Source organism: Chiloscyllium plagiosum, chromosome 14 (assembly GCF_004010195.1).
Source record: "Chiloscyllium plagiosum isolate BGI_BamShark_2017 chromosome 14, ASM401019v2, whole genome shotgun sequence".
Taxonomy (NCBI): domain Eukaryota; kingdom Metazoa; phylum Chordata; class Chondrichthyes; order Orectolobiformes; family Hemiscylliidae; genus Chiloscyllium; species Chiloscyllium plagiosum.
This window is the reverse complement of record NC_057723.1, coordinates 64,736,482-64,755,759: the sequence shown is the minus strand read 5'-3', so window position 1 is coordinate 64,755,759 and position 19,278 is coordinate 64,736,482. Positions and strand designations below refer to the sequence as shown.

General features: G+C 40.9%; 1 protein-coding gene across 2 annotated transcripts in view; it reads right to left on the bottom strand.

The window, feature by feature from the left end:
* LOC122556775 (lymphocyte cytosolic protein 2-like) overlaps positions 1-19,278 on the bottom strand; it is a 159,046-nt gene that overhangs the window by 45,761 nt on the left and 94,007 nt on the right. For both annotated transcript variants that reach the window (XM_043703923.1, XM_043703925.1), the window contains exons 10-15: positions 15,863-15,943; positions 11,478-11,503; positions 10,033-10,055; positions 6,204-6,311; positions 3,650-3,677; positions 3,501-3,513 (exon numbers count right to left, since the gene is read on the bottom strand). In XM_043703923.1, the coding sequence (XP_043559858.1) occupies positions 3,501-3,513; positions 3,650-3,677; positions 6,204-6,311; positions 10,033-10,055; positions 11,478-11,503; positions 15,863-15,943 (279 nt within the window). The remainder of the gene's footprint in view (positions 1-3,500; positions 3,514-3,649; positions 3,678-6,203; positions 6,312-10,032; positions 10,056-11,477; positions 11,504-15,862; positions 15,944-19,278) is intronic.

Here is a 19,278-nt window from a genome sequence, read left to right as displayed (position 1 = left end):
GGTGGTAGATATAGGACTGAAGTTAGGGGTAGGTTCTTCACTCAGCGAGTCGTAAGTTCATGGAATGCCCTGCCAGTAGCAGTGGTGGACTCTCCCTCTTTATGGGCATTTAAGCGGGCATTGGATAGGTATATGGAGGATAGTGGGTTAGTATAGGTTAGGTGGGCTTGGATCGGCGCAACATCGAGGGCCAAAGGGCCTGTACTGCGCTGTATTCTTCTATGTTCTATGTTCTATGTTCTATAATCCTTCAATCCTTCACAAATTAAAAATCTGATTATCTCCTCCTCAAATTTACTCATTTCCTGGCATCCACTTCATTCTGGGGTAGGGGAATTCTACAGATACACAACCCTTTGAGAGAAATAATTTCTCCTCGTATCTGATTTATTTCTGGTACCCCTTATCCTAAATCTCATTCAAGATTGCCCCACATGAGCGAACATCTGCTTTATATCAACTTTATCAATCACCTTTAATATATTGCATACCATACCTCAATTAGATTTCCTCTTATTATTTTAAATTCTCGTGAGTATCGGCCAAAACTGCTCAATCTCTCTTATGAACACCCCTCATCTGTAGAATCAATATACTGAACCTCCTCTGCCGTCCCCTCAATGCAACTACATCCCTTCTCAATTAAGGGGACCAATATTGCATGCAATGCTCCAAGTGTGGTGCCTTGTACAGTTGCAACAACATTTCCTTACTTTTATACTCCATTTCTTTAGAAACAAATGCCAAAATTCCATTTGCCTTCTCTATTATGCGCTGACACTGCATACTAATTTTCAATGCACAAGGACAGCCAGATCCCTCAACAGAAATTCAGCCACCGTGTCTAAGAGGAATCATACTAAATGTCAAGAGAAAATTACAGGCAACACCCCAGGAAAAGGGAAATCTGACACTGTAGGCATCCTATGGTATGCAGAATCAGGAATTCGCTTCTTTAAGTGGAAGAGGTTGTACAGATCTCAAATTCTTCAGGATACTAAAATAAGTTAATCAGCGTAGGTTCAAGGATAATAACCTTGACCTCCCCTTACTAAATCCATGCTGACTTGTTCTAATCCAATCCTGCATTTCCAAGAATTTAGAAATCTCATCCTTATTGAGGTTAGCCTAATTGGTCTATAATTTTCCATCTTTTGTCTTGATCCTCTCTTGAACAAAGGGGTTACAACAGCGATTTTCCAATCATCTGGGGCTTTCCCTGACTCCAGTAACTTTTGAAAGATCACAACCAACGCCTCCGCTATTTCCTCAGCCACCTCCCTCAGAACTCGAGGATGTAGCCCATCGGGGCAAGGAGATTTATCAATTTTTAGACCTTTTAGCTCTTCTAGCACTTTTTCTTTTGTAATGGCTACCATACTCAATTCTGCCCCCTGACTCTCCTTAATTGTTGGGATATTACTTATATCCCAACTCATGTCTTCCACTGTGAAGACTGACACAAAGTACTTATTAATTTCTTCAGCAATTTCCTTATCTTCTTCCTGCATCAATTTGGAACAGCCCAATGTCTACTTTTGCCTCTCGTTTGTTTCTTATGCATTGAAAGAAACTTTTACTATCATTTCTAATATTACTGGCTAGCCTACCTTCATATTTGATCCTCTCCTTCCTTATTTCTCTCTTTATTATCCTCTGTTGTTTTTGTAGTCTTCCCAATCTTCTAATTTCCCAGTGCTCTTGGCCAGTTTTTAAGCTCTCTCTTTTTTTTTGATACATTTCCTGACTTCCTTTGGCAGCCATGGCTGTCTAATCCCACCCCACCCCCTATCTGCCCCCACCCCCATCCTGGATAATCTTTCTTTTCTTTGGGATGAACCTCCGTACTGTATCCTCAATTACACCCAGAAACTCCTGCCATTGTTGCTTTACTGTCTTCTCTGCTAGGCTCTGCTTCCAGTCAATTTTCATCAGTTCCTCTCTCATGTCCCTGTAATTACTTTATTTAACTGTAACACCATCACATCTGATTTTGCTTTCTCTCTTTCAAACTGCAGACTGAATTCTACCATATTATGATCCCTGCCTCCTAAGTATTCTCTTACTTTAAGATCTTTTATAAAGTCTGGCTCATTACATAGCACTAAGTCCAGAATAGCCTTCTCCCTTGTGGACTCCATCACAAGCTGTTCCAAAAGCCATCCTGTAAGCTTTTCATGAATTCCCTTTCTTTGGATCCACTGGCAACATTATTCACCCAGTCCACCTGTATATTGAAGTCCCCCACGATCACCGTGACCTTTCCTTTCTGACATGCCCTATCTATTTCCCAGTACATCTTGCGCCCCTGGTCCTGACCGCTGTTAGGAGGTCTGTACATAACTCCCATTAGGGTTTTTTGCCTTTATGGTTCCTCAACTCCACCCACACAGACCCGCATCATCTGACCCTCTGTTATTCAGTGTCATCGATTTAATTTCATTCTTAACCAACAAGGCAATCCTGCCTCCTATGCTCACCTCCCTGTCTTTTCGATAAGTTGTAAATCCTTGGATGTTTAACTGCCAGTCCTGAACCCCCTACAACCATGTCTCTGTGATGCCTACCACGTCATAATCATTCATGATGATTTGTGCCGTTAATTCATCTACTTTGTTACAAATACTACGAGCACTCAGGTAAAGCACCTTTATGCTAATTTTCTTATCCACATGATTTCCAACATCTCTAGAAATATGACCTAAGTTAACCTTCTTTTTTGCTTCATTCCTCATCTGCCATGAATTTAAACCCTGCGCACATGCTAACCTGCTGCTTATCTTTCTACTTGACTCCATAGTCCCTGTCGTTTTCCCCCCTTGTCCCTTGTTCAGGTGGCATGGCTGTACTTGGTTTCTTTCTGGCAAACCTTTGCCTTCGCTTTGATGCAATTTATTTAGATACTGTCTCTTTATGAGACCCTTAAACAAACTGCTAACAAAGCTTACTTATTTTTTAACCTGTGCTCCTTAAGCTTCTTTGCAGTCTTCTGTTTCTGAAGCTTTCTGTTACTAATATTAAGCCACTCAGGTCATATATGGACAAGTAATTCTAGCCTTTTAGCATTTTAGCCCCTTACCTCGAGGCCAGCCTGAAAATATTGTCTTTCCATTCAGGATAAGAGAATTGGGGAAGAATATTATCCTGTTATGTGCACTTCCTTGATCTTTACTGTGAGCTTTACTTGCAACTCTCCAATTGGCAACTTCTCAATAAACTTTCTAAAAGTTCATTGAAAAATCCAGCTCAGGAGTATGTCACGGTGTTCTTGTTATGATCAATCACATGCCATTGCTGCCTAATGAATTAAAATTATACTGACAAGGTTTTCTGAAAGTTGATAACACTGGAGCTGGGAACTAGGAGTTTCACATTTTCACAAATATACCACTTGATATTTAAGATCCTGCAATTTTGTTTTTATAAAGAATGTAAAGGAATACCTCAGCACAAATACAGCCAGATTGATAAAGAGACTTATCTGATAATTGTATACTCACTATCTTCTTCATCCTAAGAATGAAAAGAGATATGTATTGTTAGAGAACAGCCTTGAAATTCAACTTCCATAAATAACAAAATAAATATAATGTAGATTCAGACATAAGAAAAGAATTGTAATTTGTTCCAGTTAATAATAAACACTTACATCAAGTCTTCTGTCCGGTATACTTGGTCTGATAAACAAAAAGATGAAGATCAATATTTCTTTCAAAAGATTGAAATTACTTCTCTGAAAGGGGATGCTTCAAGTTAGATTAAAGATTTTTCACCAGTGGTGTCTGAGTTTTTACTTTACCCAGCTTTGACTCAATGGTAGTTGGTGGAAATCATTGTAGACATGGTTTAGCTGTTTTAATTTAATTAACAGTCAGTGCGATCTATACTACAAGATTACAATACTGATGTTTTTACTGCTTCTTATTAGTCACGTAGGTGGTTGACTCTTAACTACCATCACTACTTACTCAGTTTAAGGGCCATTAGGAGTGTGCAATAAACACTGACCTGGTCAATGATGCACATGAATGAAACGGTTGCATTAGTAGCATATACACATATAGATCAATGTGAATGTGCAATAATGTAAACTAGGTGGTATTGAATCAATGTCCTGGTTAACATCTACCCCTACTTAATATTCCCATTGATAGAAGTGTTTTAACTCAATCTGGTGAATTGCTATTTGATGTCTTACACAATCATAATGCAAACCCACCAATACTGAATTGTTACCCAAAACACTGTACAACCTGAAAGTGATCATTAGATGACAAGAATTTGGACAGATGTGAGTAAGTTTCTCATGGAGTCAGGGAGCTTTATACCAAGTACAGACAGGAGAAGTTGTTCCACTGTGTGATTACTGGTGTTGCCAGAGTTATGACGCATTTGATGGGAAGGGTCTCAGTGAACTTGTACTGCACATATGTAGATTCAATTTCCCACTGTACCCACTCCCAAAACTGGAATTTTTATTTATCTCAGAGGACGTTCAATCTCATAGACAAATTAATTTTGATCAGTTCATTGAAATTGCTGCTGCAACAACGATCGCATATAGTTAACATCATTGTTCATCTCATACCATACCATCTCACACAAGTTTGACAAACAGATTATGTAAGTGCTGAAGAATTTGCATATTTTCATGGATTTATAACTATTTTATTGCTAAACCATAGTTCACTACACCTGAATCCTTTTATCCAAAAACCAACTGCCTACTGGGAGAAACCACAGCACTTTATATTTTCTAGAGATGTTGTGACACACCTCTGGAGCAAGAGACATTTAACCCAACTCTTGGCTCAGATATAGGGTCACTACCCACTACACCAAAAGAGTTCCTGAAAACCCAGCATTTTTGTTTCTTTAATCTCTGGATGGTTTTCTTTTTACAACTACCAAATTACCCATGTTGCAAATTAAAAGAACAATTATCAAGTGCTACCCATGCAGCTCCACAACAACAAATAAAGGGGAAGGTAAATTAAAGTAGAGTTGGAGGGGATAATAATGCACTCCAAACCCTATGGTGCCCAAATCTCTCTCAAGACTACAAGGGTGGAAAAGCCAATACTTTATAAACTTTATTTTTCTAATCTGTTCTGAGATGTTACTATACACCTCTACAGCAGGTGGGACCTGAACATGGAGCATTCAGGCCAGGGGTAGAGACCTTAGTACTGCACCAAAAGAGTCCCCAGTACCTCTTTCCGGCATCGAGAAGTGCTATCGAACACAACTAAAGAGCTCTTGTCCCACTACCACATCACCATGGGATGCTTCACCTTTTCACCACCACTTATCACTCGTGTTTCTGATTAATTAATTTACCTGTAGACCCTGTCAAGACAAAGGCAAATGACACAAAAGATGAGGGAGGAAAGCCCAACAATTAGTATTTTTTCATCAATCTGTTCAGAGATGTTATTACACACCCCTGGAGCAGGTGGGACCTGAAACCGGGCCTCCTGGTTTAGACGTAGGGACACTATCATTGTCCCACAGAACTCCTAAAACTCAGCACTTTTTTAAAATTTATTTTCTTAATCAATCTGTTCAGAGATATTATTCTACATATCTACAGCAGATATGACTTGAACTTGGATCTCTCGGTCCAGAGTTAGGGACAGTACCACCGCGTCAGATGAGCCCTAGGTTAAAACCCAACTTACACTTCTTTTCCTGCCACTTTTTTCTCCCCAAATCACCAATCCTTGAGGGACTAATTTTTTTAACTTAATCTATTTTTCTAATCAACCTGTTCAGTAATGTTATTGCACATCTCTGCAGCAGGTGAGATGTGAAGCCAGACATCCTGGTCCAAGGGTTCGGGATATTACCACTACACAACCACAGGGCACACAAAAATGTTCAATCCTCTCCGTTGGGGATTTGAACCCCACTCTTCTACATGTCAGACAGGGTTACTAACGACTATACTACCAAGGACCCTAAGGTTAACTTTTGGAGCTTTAAAGTGAAGCACTGGAACCACTGGCGTAAAACTGAAGATTTAAACAGACTCTCTAATGAGCATCATCTCTCCTCAGTTAACTCATGGTTTATCCCTAAAGGAACCCATGACTAGCATTGTCATAACATATTGACCATCAGATAATACAGCACTCTACCCAAACCCCAACACACCAATGTCCTGAGCTGTTAAGGTTCTGGAAATGACCATGAACCCCTACCTTGGAGATGTTTGCCTGCGACCCAGTGATGAATTGCTTCTGTCTACTGGCATGGTTGGTTTCGGCATCCGAGAGGATGTGGGTTCAGGTCTGTTGCCAAAAGGAGGCCTACACATGTTGAAAAGGAACAGCTGAATTTCTTTTGTAGTGAAGGAGAACTCATCAAAAAAATACAGAGACAAGAATTTCCAACTATTGTTATCATCATGTCAGCTTCGCTCAGTGACACGTCAGTCTTTCTACCTCGAGTGCAGGACCTGATTGCAAGACTGACTGACATGTCACCATAATACTGAAGGAGTGCAGCACTGTCAGAATTGCCATCATTTGGGTGAGATGTTAAAGCAAGATCCTGTCTCTGCCCATTCAGGTGGGTGCAAAAGATCATAAAGCCGTATTTGAAAAAAAGGTTGGGAGTTTCCCTGGATAATATTTAAACAGCTTAATCAAAGCTGATTAAAAATTAATTTCTCACATTGCTGTCTGTGGGTAATCTATTGTTGTCTTCCATGTTCAGTTATCACACTACAAATGTACTTCAGAAATGTTAGAACTAAATGAGAAAAGCACGACATAAATTCAAGTTTTTTTTTCTTGAGTCACAAAGACCAGGAAAATCCCAGGAATGACTTCCAATCTGTGCTGATTTGAATTTGGTTGTGGGTGGAAATGATGAGACTCACCTTAACGTTTCTCAGCTAATGCATGCTCATAACAGCTAGTGAAGATTTCTGCTTCTGATCACCATTTCCACACTTGGTTGGTGAATGAAGACCATGAACAGGTAATTCTGTGGTGATCCTTCCAATAGGATAGCACACTCATTGGACACTCATTGTGAAGGGTCCCTATACCAGGGCAAGGTATGAGCATCCAGTCAATCCTTTCATAGTTACAGTCTTAGGACCAAACCTACAATATACAGCTTAAAACATTAGTTATATTGATCACTTTGATCTTTATTTTGTATTTCCGGACAAAATCTGCCTAATTCCTGATGTATTTATAGCTTGTAAACATGTCTTATGCTTCTGCTATCCTGGGTGAATCCCTTCAGTGTTTGAAATATTTAGAAAAGCTTGACAAATAAACTATTTTGCAAATTACCGCAACATCTTTGTCAATACTCTTTCAATTAGCAGATTAACAGATCAAAGAATATTCCTAACCATGTTTTAATATCTTTATTCTTTCATGGGATGTGGGCACTGCTGGCAAGGGTGGCTTTTGTTACACATCCTTAATTACCAAGGAACCACGTGTTTTGTTAGGCCATTACAGAGGGTACTTATGAGTCACCTGCATTGTTGTGGGTCTGGAGTCACATGTAGGTGGGGCCAGGCAAGATTGGCAGATATCCTTCCTTTCAGAACTAATAGTGAATCAGATGGGGTTTTACAGCAAGGCTGACAGTTGGTATGATCTCCATCATGTGAATAGGTTTATGTTCAGGATTTAACTGAATTCAAATTCCTGCCATGGTAGGATTTGAACTTGTGTCCCCAGAGTATTGACTTATGGCCTTTGGTTAACTAGTCCAGTGACATCACTGCTATGCCACCCACTTTTTTTTAAACAGATAGGATAGCCTTAGGAAGATAAATATTAGAATAGGAATGAATATGATTTTTTTTCACCAACTTCAATCTGCTGAAGTTAGGTTTCATTTTTACAGCTTATCAAGCGTGCTGAGGTTAAGGTTACTTGACCTTCCCATCCAACAGCTAGGATAGGTGGTCAGTATCCTTTGTTATCCTATTTGCTTTTCCACTTGAATAAAGACTTGAACTTGTACAGCACCTTTCACAATCTCACTATACCCCAAAGTGTTTCATTGACAATTAAAAGCTTTTGAACTGCAGTCACTGTTTTAAAGTAGGAAACATGGGAGCCAATTTGCACAAAGTGAGTTCCCACAGAGACAACGGCAAGGTATTAATACTCCTGATCTTTTAGAAATATTGCTGTGGAATCTCTTACATCCAGCTGAGAGAGAGGGGCAGATGAGGCCTTGGGATAATGTCTCATTTGAAAGCTAGCACCCCCAATGGCACAATACTCCATTAGAATTACACAGACTGTGAGCCTGGATTAAAATTTCATGATGAAGTGGGCTCTGAGCCCACTGTTAACAACCACACTCATCTCCACAGTCTTTTGGAGGCTCCAGGTAATATGCGACAGTGCTTCCATGTATGGGATGGCAGAAAATATATTGGAAAGCATAATCTTGAACTGAGGAGAAAGTGAGGTCTGCAGATGCTGGAGATCAAAGTTGAAACTTTATTGCTGGAACAGCACAGCAGGTCAGGCAGCATCCAGGGAACAGGAGATTCGACGTTTCGGGCACAGGCCCTTCTTCAGAAAATTTTCCTGAAGAAGGGCCTGTGCCCGAAACGTCGAATCTCCTGTTCCCTGGATGCTGCCTGACCTGCTGTGCTGTTCCAGCAATAAAGTTTTAATCTTGAACTGAGTTGAGTTCATGGTTTACAGTCTGGATAAACTATGATCTCGATCACTGCATTGCTCAGTCCCAAAGATAATTCATTTAAATAACCACACTGATCAACCAAAATAAGAAGTAAAAACACCCAATTCTCATTCATGATAATGACTGCACGTCAAAGGCTGAAACCAAAGATCAAATTTACAGAAGGCATCAAACCAGACAGGGAATAGCTCATGATTTAAAGGACATAAAGTACAGAACAATGACCACATACAAGGGTGACACAGGAAGAGAATATTGGGTGACAGAAACTAAATTACACTGAAATGACTGAGAATGAATTTGAGAGCTTGGGGTTTTATTAAACTTGGTTGTCAACATGTCAATTAGCTGTTATCAGGAATTAGCTTATGAACAGTGGTTAACGAACTAGACAAGAGATAAAAATACAAGTGTGAATAAGTCATATTTGAACTGTACAGTGTTCTGTTCAGACCACACATTGTGTTCATGGAAAGCACAAGAGATATTCAATTCTTCGAATTGGTGGAGAACAACAACTAACTCCTCACAGTTTTGTGAGGAATTATCGAAACATTTGGGCTTTATAGATTTCACAGGCACAAATTTCACTAGGTTTTCTGTGGTTAACGTTTGAGGATTAAGGATGAATAACTTTTGCTTGCATTCCTTGTAAAAAGAATGAGGGATGGTCTGATTAAAATCTTCAATGAAGTATGGAATGGTTACAGCAGAAAAGGCAGCTATTTGGCCCACTGAGATGCTGCTGGTTTTCTGTAAGGACAATTTAGTGAGTCCCTCTCCCTCATCCACAGACTAAGGAATCTTTTTTCTTCAGGTACTCATGAGGCAGATAGAAACACTCATCTAGTGAAGGAAACCAGAATAAAAGGGATATGACTTTAAAACAAAGCAAGGAGTGATATTGGAAGCATTTTTCTCAGACAAAATGTAGGAAATCAGGAAATCCAACCCATGTGGTACTGGATCAAACAAAGTTTTCAAGCCCGGAATTGATAGAATTTTGTCAGGTTACGGTGCCAAGGTATATGGAACAATACTGGGTAAAGAGAGCTGGACTGTGGACATGCCATGACCTAAGTGAAAAGACAGAACAGTTTCGAGTGGCCGAATGGCATTCCCTTGTTCCTGCGAGAGGAAGTGATTGTCATGCATTTTTCTCTGTTTTGTTCCAGCCACAAAGTGACATGGTGACCAATGCCTGGGGAGTGTGTGAGACACAGTAAGTGACCTGAACCTGGATACTCAGGGTTGTGTGGATCCCTGCTGACCGGTGCTCAGACAGAAGAGGAGAAGAGAGTAGTTCAAGTGAAGAGGTATTTCTGGAACATTGCTTACCTTGGTGGACCTGGCATGGCAGGCTGAGGAAACAGAAAAACACAATGATGACGAGAAGACAGCCTATATACACATATTATAAATATATAAATATGATAAAATATTTAACACAGAAGATGCTGATCAAACCAAATTTAAGTTATGAACTACTCAACTGTGAATATGAGTAACTGAGTTCTCTCCCTTGTATTTTCCTCTGTTCAACCTCTTGTTATTTGATGGATGGGACAACTGTGAAATACATTGCTGGAGAATATTTAAGAAGTGGTTGATTTTAACTCCAGTGCTTTTCCTTGTGGGGCATGTGATATTCCTGCTCCTCCTGGCACCCACAAACCAAAGTGTAAAATAAAGAACTTTCTGAGTCCCAGATCTCTCCAGTCTGAGAATTGGAGGTTGGGGGAGAAAGAGGGCAGCACCACTCCCGAGCCTGCAATATCATCAAAAATCTCTGCATGGGTAAAAGCCAGGGAACTTAGGCAACTTCTGGTACCAAAGGGAACTTTAACTCCTTACCAAAGCAGAAAGAGTTAAACCATTCTTCCTCCAACAAAGTGACAGCAAATTACCTCGCGGAAAACAGCTGATGATATGTAAATACTCAGACAGAATATCTAAACTCCTGAAATCTGGGGCTTGAACCTGTGAGCCCTTATATCATTGTCATACCTTTGATATCATTGCTACCGTCTAATCCTGGGTCCCCCACCTCAACATGTAACTCTGGATTTCACTCATATTGGCCACACTGATTATCATCACAGCTGTCAGGTACACTGGACACTATCAGTGACTTGTCCCTCTTCTTATTTTTTGTTCCCTGTATCTAAGCCTTTGCTGACTTGGTTCTTTTTTAGATCAGATTCTGTCCCAGTGTGATCCGGGATCAATTGATTTTGTTTTACTTTTGATCACTCAAAGGGAAATGCTCCAGTCTTGTTTACTTGGATCCAGTATTTCCACCGTAGCCCTCACCCCCTTAGTCCCCCACCATTCCAAACTGTCATGTCCACTGAGGGTTCTCCCATTTGTTTGGTATTGTATATGTGCATTAGGTAGGAATCAAATCAGCTAGAGGTCCAGTTCTCTAATGACATAACAGAAAGTGGGTCTCGTGGTCCTTGATGTTAGAAAGCTGTACAGCCAAATTCTACGCACTGTTTCATTGTCTATTTTCATTAGAGAAATTAAAATTATTTACAGTTTATACGTATTTAATAATTCTCTAATATTAGTGAGAAAGTTCTTCTTATTTAGAAATATAGTTCCGGAGTCAACCTATTTTAAAGAATGTTTTTCTGCATTGCACTTAACTTTCTTTATAATGCAAAACATACCTCATGTTAGTTCAATAACAAACCAGGTTCATCTCTCAGACACTCAGACAATGAAAAGGAGACAAAGGGGGGTGTTCAGTCAGATAATGAAATGACAAGTCCTCTTACCTTTTCTGGAAATGGAGATTTCTTTCCTGAAAAAAAACAATTCATAAATAGGAGGTATTAAAGTTTCTTATGAGAATCAAGTAAGTCAAGTGGTTGGCATGGTGGGTCAGTGGTTAGTACTACTGTCTCATAGTGCCAGAGACCCAGGTTTGATGCCACCCTTGGGTGACTGTCTGTGTGGAGTTTGTAAATTCTCCCCATGTTTGCATGGGTTTCTTCCAGGTGCAAGTGAGGACTGCAGATGCTGGAGATCAGAACTGAAAATGTGTTGCTGGAAAAGCGCAGCAGGTCAGGCAGCATCCAAGGAGCAGGAGAATCGACATTTCGGGCATGAGCCCTTCTTCAGGAATGAGGAAAGCGTATCCAGCAGGCTAAGATAAAAGGTAGGGAGGAGGGACTTGGGGGAGGGGTGTTGGAAATGCGATAAGTGGAAGGAGGTTAAGGTGAGGGAACTTGCAGAAAGTTTCAGAGAACACCTCTGGGACTCCCGGACCAACTTGCGGAACGTTTCAGAGAACATCTGTGGGACACCCGGACCAACCAACCCAACCACCCCGTGGCTCAATACTTCAACTCCCCCTCCCACTCCACCAAGGACATGCAGGTCCTCGGACTCCTCCATCGCCAGACCATAGCAACACAACGGCTGAAGGAAGAGTGCCTTATCTTCCACCTAGGAACCCTCCAACCACAATGGATGAACACAGATTTCTCCAGTTTCCTCATTTCCCCTCTCCCCACCTTGTCTCAGTCCCAACCCTCGAACTCAGCACCACCTTCCTAACCTGCAATCTTCTTCCTGACCTCTGCGCTCCCAACCCCACTCTGGCCTATCACCCTCACCTTAACCTCTTTCCACCTATCGCATTTCCAACGCCCCTCCCCCAAGTCCCTCCTCCCTACCTTTTATCTTAGCCTGCTGGACACACTTTCCTCATTCCTGAAGAAGGGCTCTTGCCCGAAACGTCGATTCTCCTGCTCCTTGGATGTTGCCTGACCTGCTGCGCTTTTCCAGCAACACATTTTCAGCTCTTTCTTCCAGATGCTCCAGCTTCCTTGCAAAGTCCAAAGTTTAGGTGGATTGGCCATGCTAAATTGTCCATAGTGTGCAGTCTAGGTGGATTAGCCATGGGAAATGTGGCGGTATAGAGGTGAGATGGTTTCAGAGGATTGGTGTGGACTTGACAGGCTAAATGACCTGCTCCCACACTGTAGGAATTCTTTGAAGTTATAGAGCATAGATAGACCTAATCAGAGAACAGACAAATAGAAATTACTGCCAAGTGTGATAACCAGGCATGTATTATGGGTAAATTTTCATTGCTTATTCAAAGAAGAGGAACCAGAATTTACATTTCCAAATCTTATGTCACCATTATTATGATAATTATCTTGTTCTCCATTGACAGCTACTACACGGCATGATAGCACAGTGGCTAGCATTGATGTTTCACAGTGCCAGGGAACCAGGTTCAATTCCAGCGTCAGGCAACTGTCTGTGTGGAGTTTGCGCATTCTCCCTGTGTCTGCATGAATTTCTGCCCAGTGCTCTGGTTTTCTCCCACAGTCCAAAGGTGTGCAGGTTAGGTGAGGTGGGATTAGCCATGCCAAACAGCCCTGTTGTGTCCAAGGCAGCTCTAGGATTGGGCTCATGAGTCATACAATGAACCACAGAACCTATGACCAATGACACAGAATTTCCTGGGTGGACAATCATATTAGTAGGCAAGTGATTACCAATAATGTGTTTGCTTCACAGATTTGTGGTTTATGTTCCTGTCAGACCACATTTCCTTCATTACTTACATATGGCTTGAATAGTAGGCAGATTGCTTTTAAAACAGAGACACAGGGCAGTGTAGTGAGACAGCACAATGTTTTTTTGAAATGGAAACTTTGGTTAAAATCTTCACTTACAGGATGAAAGTCTCGTTCTTGTAGATATATCTGAGTAGTTTCAACTCAGTGCCCGGCAGTCACTCATATACATAAAAACTGGCTCTGATATAATATCAAATTGGTTGCTTCATTTGAACACGGCAGACATTTCACCTGCGGTATTCACTTGATGTCCCATTTAACAAATGATACCCTGAAATGATGCAAATCAATGCTTTCTTAAATGGGCATTAGCAAATTCCTAGGTCACTATTTTGCAACAGGGCGGGACATTCTCATTTGTATCCTGGTCAATAAGCACCATTAAAATAAGACAACTAGTTAACATTATGTTTGTGGAACCAGCATAAATTACAACAATGAGAACACCTGAAAATAACTTAATCGGATAGACAGTACTCTGGGAGTTCCTGAGAAGTGAGTTCTTGTTTGAGTTTGGGTATCAGGAACATTGTTGGGATAAAGTCAATGAGACTTTACTGTGAGGTGTATGATCTGTTTTGACAGTACCAAACGGCAGACAAAAACCCATTTTAATCCATTTATACCCTGCCTGATTTCCCTCTTCCAGTGATGTGAAGAGATAACTGTAGCCCAGTATTTATCAGCCTTTATGCTGATCATCAAAAACATTCATGAATGGAGACAACTGACTCTGTGCGACATGAACATAAAATCACCTTGTTCATTCACAATGTGTCAGATGATGGTGATGCCTCATGATCACACGTAGCAAAATCTGGATAGCATTTCGTCCTTGGACTGATAAGTGACAAGTAACATTCACAGTGCACAAAAACGACAGGCTTATGAGACATAGATTTATATGGTGCCTTGCATGACTACAAAGTATTCCAAAGTGGCTAACAGCTAAGAGAACGTTTTTGAAATGTAGCTACTGTTGTAATGTAGAAAGTGTTTGGCAAGTGACCATCTTCAGCAAATGAGAACTTAAACATCTCCCTTTGATATTCAATGTTCTTACCATTGCTGAAACATAATCATTAACATCCTGGTGGTTACCACTGACCAGAATTTGACCTGGACTCTCCATATAAATATTGTGGGTACAGGAGCAGGTCTGAGGTTAGGAAAACTGCGGCAAGAGATTCACCTCCAGACTCCCCAAAGTCTGTTCATCGTCTACTAGGCACAAGTCAGGTGTGCAACAGAATACTACCCACTTGCCTGGATGAGTGCAGCTTCAACAACACTCAAGTAGCTTGACATCTTCTGGACCAAAATAACCTGCTTAATTAGCATCACATCCACAAATATCCACTCCCCCCATCACTGACTCCCAGTAGCAGCAATATGTACCATCTTCAGGGTGCATTCAGGCTTCCTAGACAGCACCTTCCAAACCCACATCCTCTACCTCCTAGAATAACAAAGGCAATAGGTGCATGGGAACCACCTGCAAGTTCGTCTTCATTCCACACCCCATCCTGACTTGAAAATATATTACTGTTCCTTCAGTGTCATGGGTCAAAATTCTGGAACTCCCTTCTTAATGATATTGTACTGCCCCATGTCCCAAGGACTGCAGTGATCCAAGAAAATGGTTTATTAGCAACTCCTCAAGAGGAATCAGGATAGGCAATAAATGCAAGCCCTACTAACAGTGCTCACATCCCAGGAATGTAGATATAAAATAATCTTTTTCCCCCTAATTTGAACAGGCTAACAATTGCATTAACAAATACATTGAGGCTCAGGGGCATTCTTTTATGAAAATTACTTAAAATATGAATTTATTTTTACAATGTGTATTGTTGTTACCTGGAAACCAACCTGGAAGTGTAATGGAAGTAGATTAAATCCTAACCTTTCAAAGGGAATTGTAAATATCCTTGAAGACAAAAGTTCACAGGACTATAGGAAAGAGCAAGACTCTTGGACAAATTGTGTAGTTGTTTCAACGAAACTGGCACAGGTACATTGGACCAAATTAAATGAGATTTAACATGGCACAGTGTGACCTCAACCCCCTGTAGGTGGGTTCAGGTAGATGTCTGATATCACATTGAAATGCATAAAACATGTTCGAAATGAAATGAAATTTAAGAAAAATATAAGATTTTCAATCAGATTTATTATAAAATAAGGAATTAATCTTAAAACAGGTGATTGATCAAAGAGATGGGTTTTATGGAAATTTTAAAGGAGACAAGAGAGAGGTATTGAGACAAAGAGACCTAAGAGGGAATTCAGAATTTATAAGTTGGACAATTGAGGAGGGTACACCTGGTGGTGTAATAAAGGGAATACAGCCCAAATTAACTTGCTACTTGATGCCTTTTCAGCAAAAGTATGGAGCATTGCTGCTGAATCATGTACCAACTAAAACAATGAGAAGAACTGTCTTAGCATAACACTCCTGAAGAAGGGCTAATGCCCGAAACGTCGATTCTCCTGTTCCCTAGATGCTGCCTGACCTGCTGTGCTTTTCCAGCAACACATTTCCATCTTAGCATAACACTCACCCATTGAAGGGGAATCTCTTTCACTGTGTCCAGATGCTGACTGGTCTAAAGTGGGTTTCCTACTTCTGTCGACAACAGGAGCTGAAAGGAAATGGATAACTTGATCTTCCAACTGTTGAAACCCAAAGGTGCACTTAGTGTAGATACCTCTCACTGGAAGATCCTCAAAGAATGAAGACAAAAATTCTGCCCACATTTCTCTTCAGATAGGTTTCACACTCTCACTTGGGAGCAGAAAATACAGAAGAGAAAGTTGACAAAGGAATACAAAAATGTTGACCTCAGAGTAAAATGGTACATTGGAAAATTTCATAACTGGGGTTATTAGATATTGTTAAGATAGTAAAGGTTGTACAAGTAAGTTGAGTAAACAGATATTTGAAACGGATTAAAGGTGATCAAGCTTGACTTTGGATCAGCTAGAGAGGAACAATATACTGTCATCGTAACACAACAGTTTCATGAGTCTTGAACTGATTGGTTTCGAACAATGAGAAACATTTTCAATTTTATTTTGGCATCTGAACAATAAAGGGTCAGATTGTCCCAGCCTCTATCAAGGTGACTGAGAAATATGGCATCAACTCTGTATATCTAGATATTTTTCTCTTTTCCCTGCTGGTGAGGGAAATTAAGATAGTTTAGGGTTGTTAAAATAGAGAGTGTGGTGCTGGAAAAACACAGCAGGCCATGCAGCATCTGAGGAGCAGGAGAATCGACGTTTCAGGCAAAAGCCCTTCATCAGGAAGTCCAGACTCCACCAGAACACCCTGAACGATGTAGTTGAAACTAAAACAGAAATTGTTTGAAAATCTCAGCAGGTCTAGAGGTAAAGCAGAGTTAATGTTTTGGGTCCAGTGACCCTTCTGGATTTGGTGCATGGACTGGCCGATAGCGTCCTGAAATTCATTGTACTCTCTTGAATTAGCCCCTCCAGAATGGACGTGGATGTAAGGTTGGTGAGGCTTTGCAAGGAAATGATTCAATGGCAGAGGATCAATGATGAGTGAAGAGCTGAGCTGTAGGTGATGGCATTGAACAGAGTGCTCCCACTAATCCTAATGATGATGTAGCACCCTCCCTGACCTTCTGCACCACCTTTGTCTCCCTCATGGGAGCCAGGCTTCCAGCTCCTCTGTGACATTTATGGTCCATTTGGCAGACATAGGAAAATCTCTCTCTCTTTCAGGACAACCACAGCAGCTTCAGTGATGGCTGTTGTGTCTGAATGACTCTATCACTTCTTCTTCCACTAGCTCCATTCCCACCCCACCAGTTCCAACTGGACAGGAAACGGTCTCTGTATCAATTAAGGACTCCCTCTCCATAAAGCTCTCCAGTCAGATTCCACTGGAGATTGGCTCCTGATACAGAAACAAGCCTGACTCCTGTTACCCTGGGCCAAAAAATCAGCCTTTAATGTTGTATTATAAATTGGCTGCCTTTAGGTTTCTGAGTAACAACTGAAAGAGTTTTAAAGGGTGGTGCTTTGGGTAAAATGTAATGACTGGGCAATAAATCACACTCAGAATTCACAAAATTCTGAAGAAATGTCCTTCCTAACTCAGACACATAAACAAAATATCAACCAAGGCAATTAGACGGAATTTTAGAACACAATCTTAAAAATTTATTTATCAAATCTTATTCTTAAAGAAGATAACTTGGCACAGTTGCATTAATAAAGCTGGAACAGGTTTTCCACAAAAACAAGCATTTTGCACAGAACCTATTACAAACTTGATTTTAACCAATTACAATGAATTAAAAAAAGTTATTGAGCTATTTCCCAATTCTATTAGAGTACTTTAGCAGATTAAAAGAAATTTAATTTGAAATGGTGTAGTATCCTGGATGTCACTGCTATTGCAGTGCCGGAAGAGAAGGCCATTGACTTTTTTTTCAATGTTTTCTAATTAACCTGTTCAGTGATGGTATGCCAGAGGTTAGACCAGTGATTTGAACCCAGCACTCCCTATCCAGAGGTAGGGACACTACCAGTGCACCACAAAAGCCTTGTTAGGCCATTGATGATGAATAAAGTATACTATTGGGCACTTGATGTGGTGGCTGAAACTGATGGGGATAGAACAGAGGTGTGGGACAGCTAGCAGTGACTCAATAGGCCGAATGGCTGAGGTTTCATCACCAGGGTATGGTGGCTCACTGGTCAGGTGCCCTCAAAGAACAATTGGGGAGCAAAATTGCTCATTTGACCTCCTTGACAGCATCTGCATCATCATTTGACTCATCATCATAGCACACATGCGCACGCGCGTGCACACGCGCGCACACACAGGCACACAAACACAACGTACTGAGTTCTATCACCTTGAAAGCTCGCAAAAAAGCATAATTATCAAAAACTGACTTTGACAATAAACTGTGCGCAGTTTTCTGGCTACTGTCAGCTTTCAGTATGATATTTTACAAACTGGTGAAAAAGATCATGGAATCTTGAGTTGCACTGGGTACAATTTAAAATTTTGCCTATTTTCTGAGCTGCTTTCAGACAAACTATACTAAAACAAAATACTGTAACTGAGCAGCAAGCCCTTAAAATCCATAAAACACATTTACATAAATGATTTGGATGCGAGCATAAGAGGTACAGTTAGTAAGTTTGCAGATGACACCAAAATTGGAGGTGTAGTGGACAGCGAAGAGGGTTACCTCAGATTACAACAGGATCTGGACCAGATGGGCCAATGGGCTGAGAAGTGGCAGATGGAGTTTAATTCAGATGAATGCGAGGTGCTGCATTTTGGGAAAGCAAATCTTAGCAGGACTTATACACTTAATGGTAAGGTCCTAGGATGTGTTGCTGAACAAAGAGACCTTGGAGTGCAGGTTCATAGCTCCTTGAAAGTGGACTCGCAGGTAGATAGGATAGTAAAGAAGGCGTTTGGTATGCTTTCCTTTATTGGTCAGAGTATTGAGTACAGGAGTTGGGAGGTCATGTTGCAGCTGTACAGGACATTGGTTAGGCCACTGTTGGAATATTGTGTGCAATTCTAGTCTCCTTTCTATCTGAAGGATGTTGTGAAACTTGAAAGGGTTCAGAGAAGATTTACAAGGATGTTGCCAGGGTTGGAGGATCTGAGCTACAGGGGGAGGCTGAGCAGGCTGGGGCTGTTTTCCTTGGAGCGTAGGAGGCTGAGGGGTGACCTTATAGAGGTTTACAAAATTATGAGGGGCATGGATAGGATAAATAAGCAAAGTCTTTTCCCTGGGGTTGGGGAGTCCAGAACAAGGGGGCATAGGTTTAGAGAGAGAGGGGAAAGATATAAAAGAGACCTAAGGGGCAATGTTTTCACGCAGAGGGTGGTACGTGTATGGAATGAGCTGCCAGAGGATGTGGTGGAGGTTGGTACAATTGCAACATTTAAGAGGCATTTGGATGGGTATATGAATAG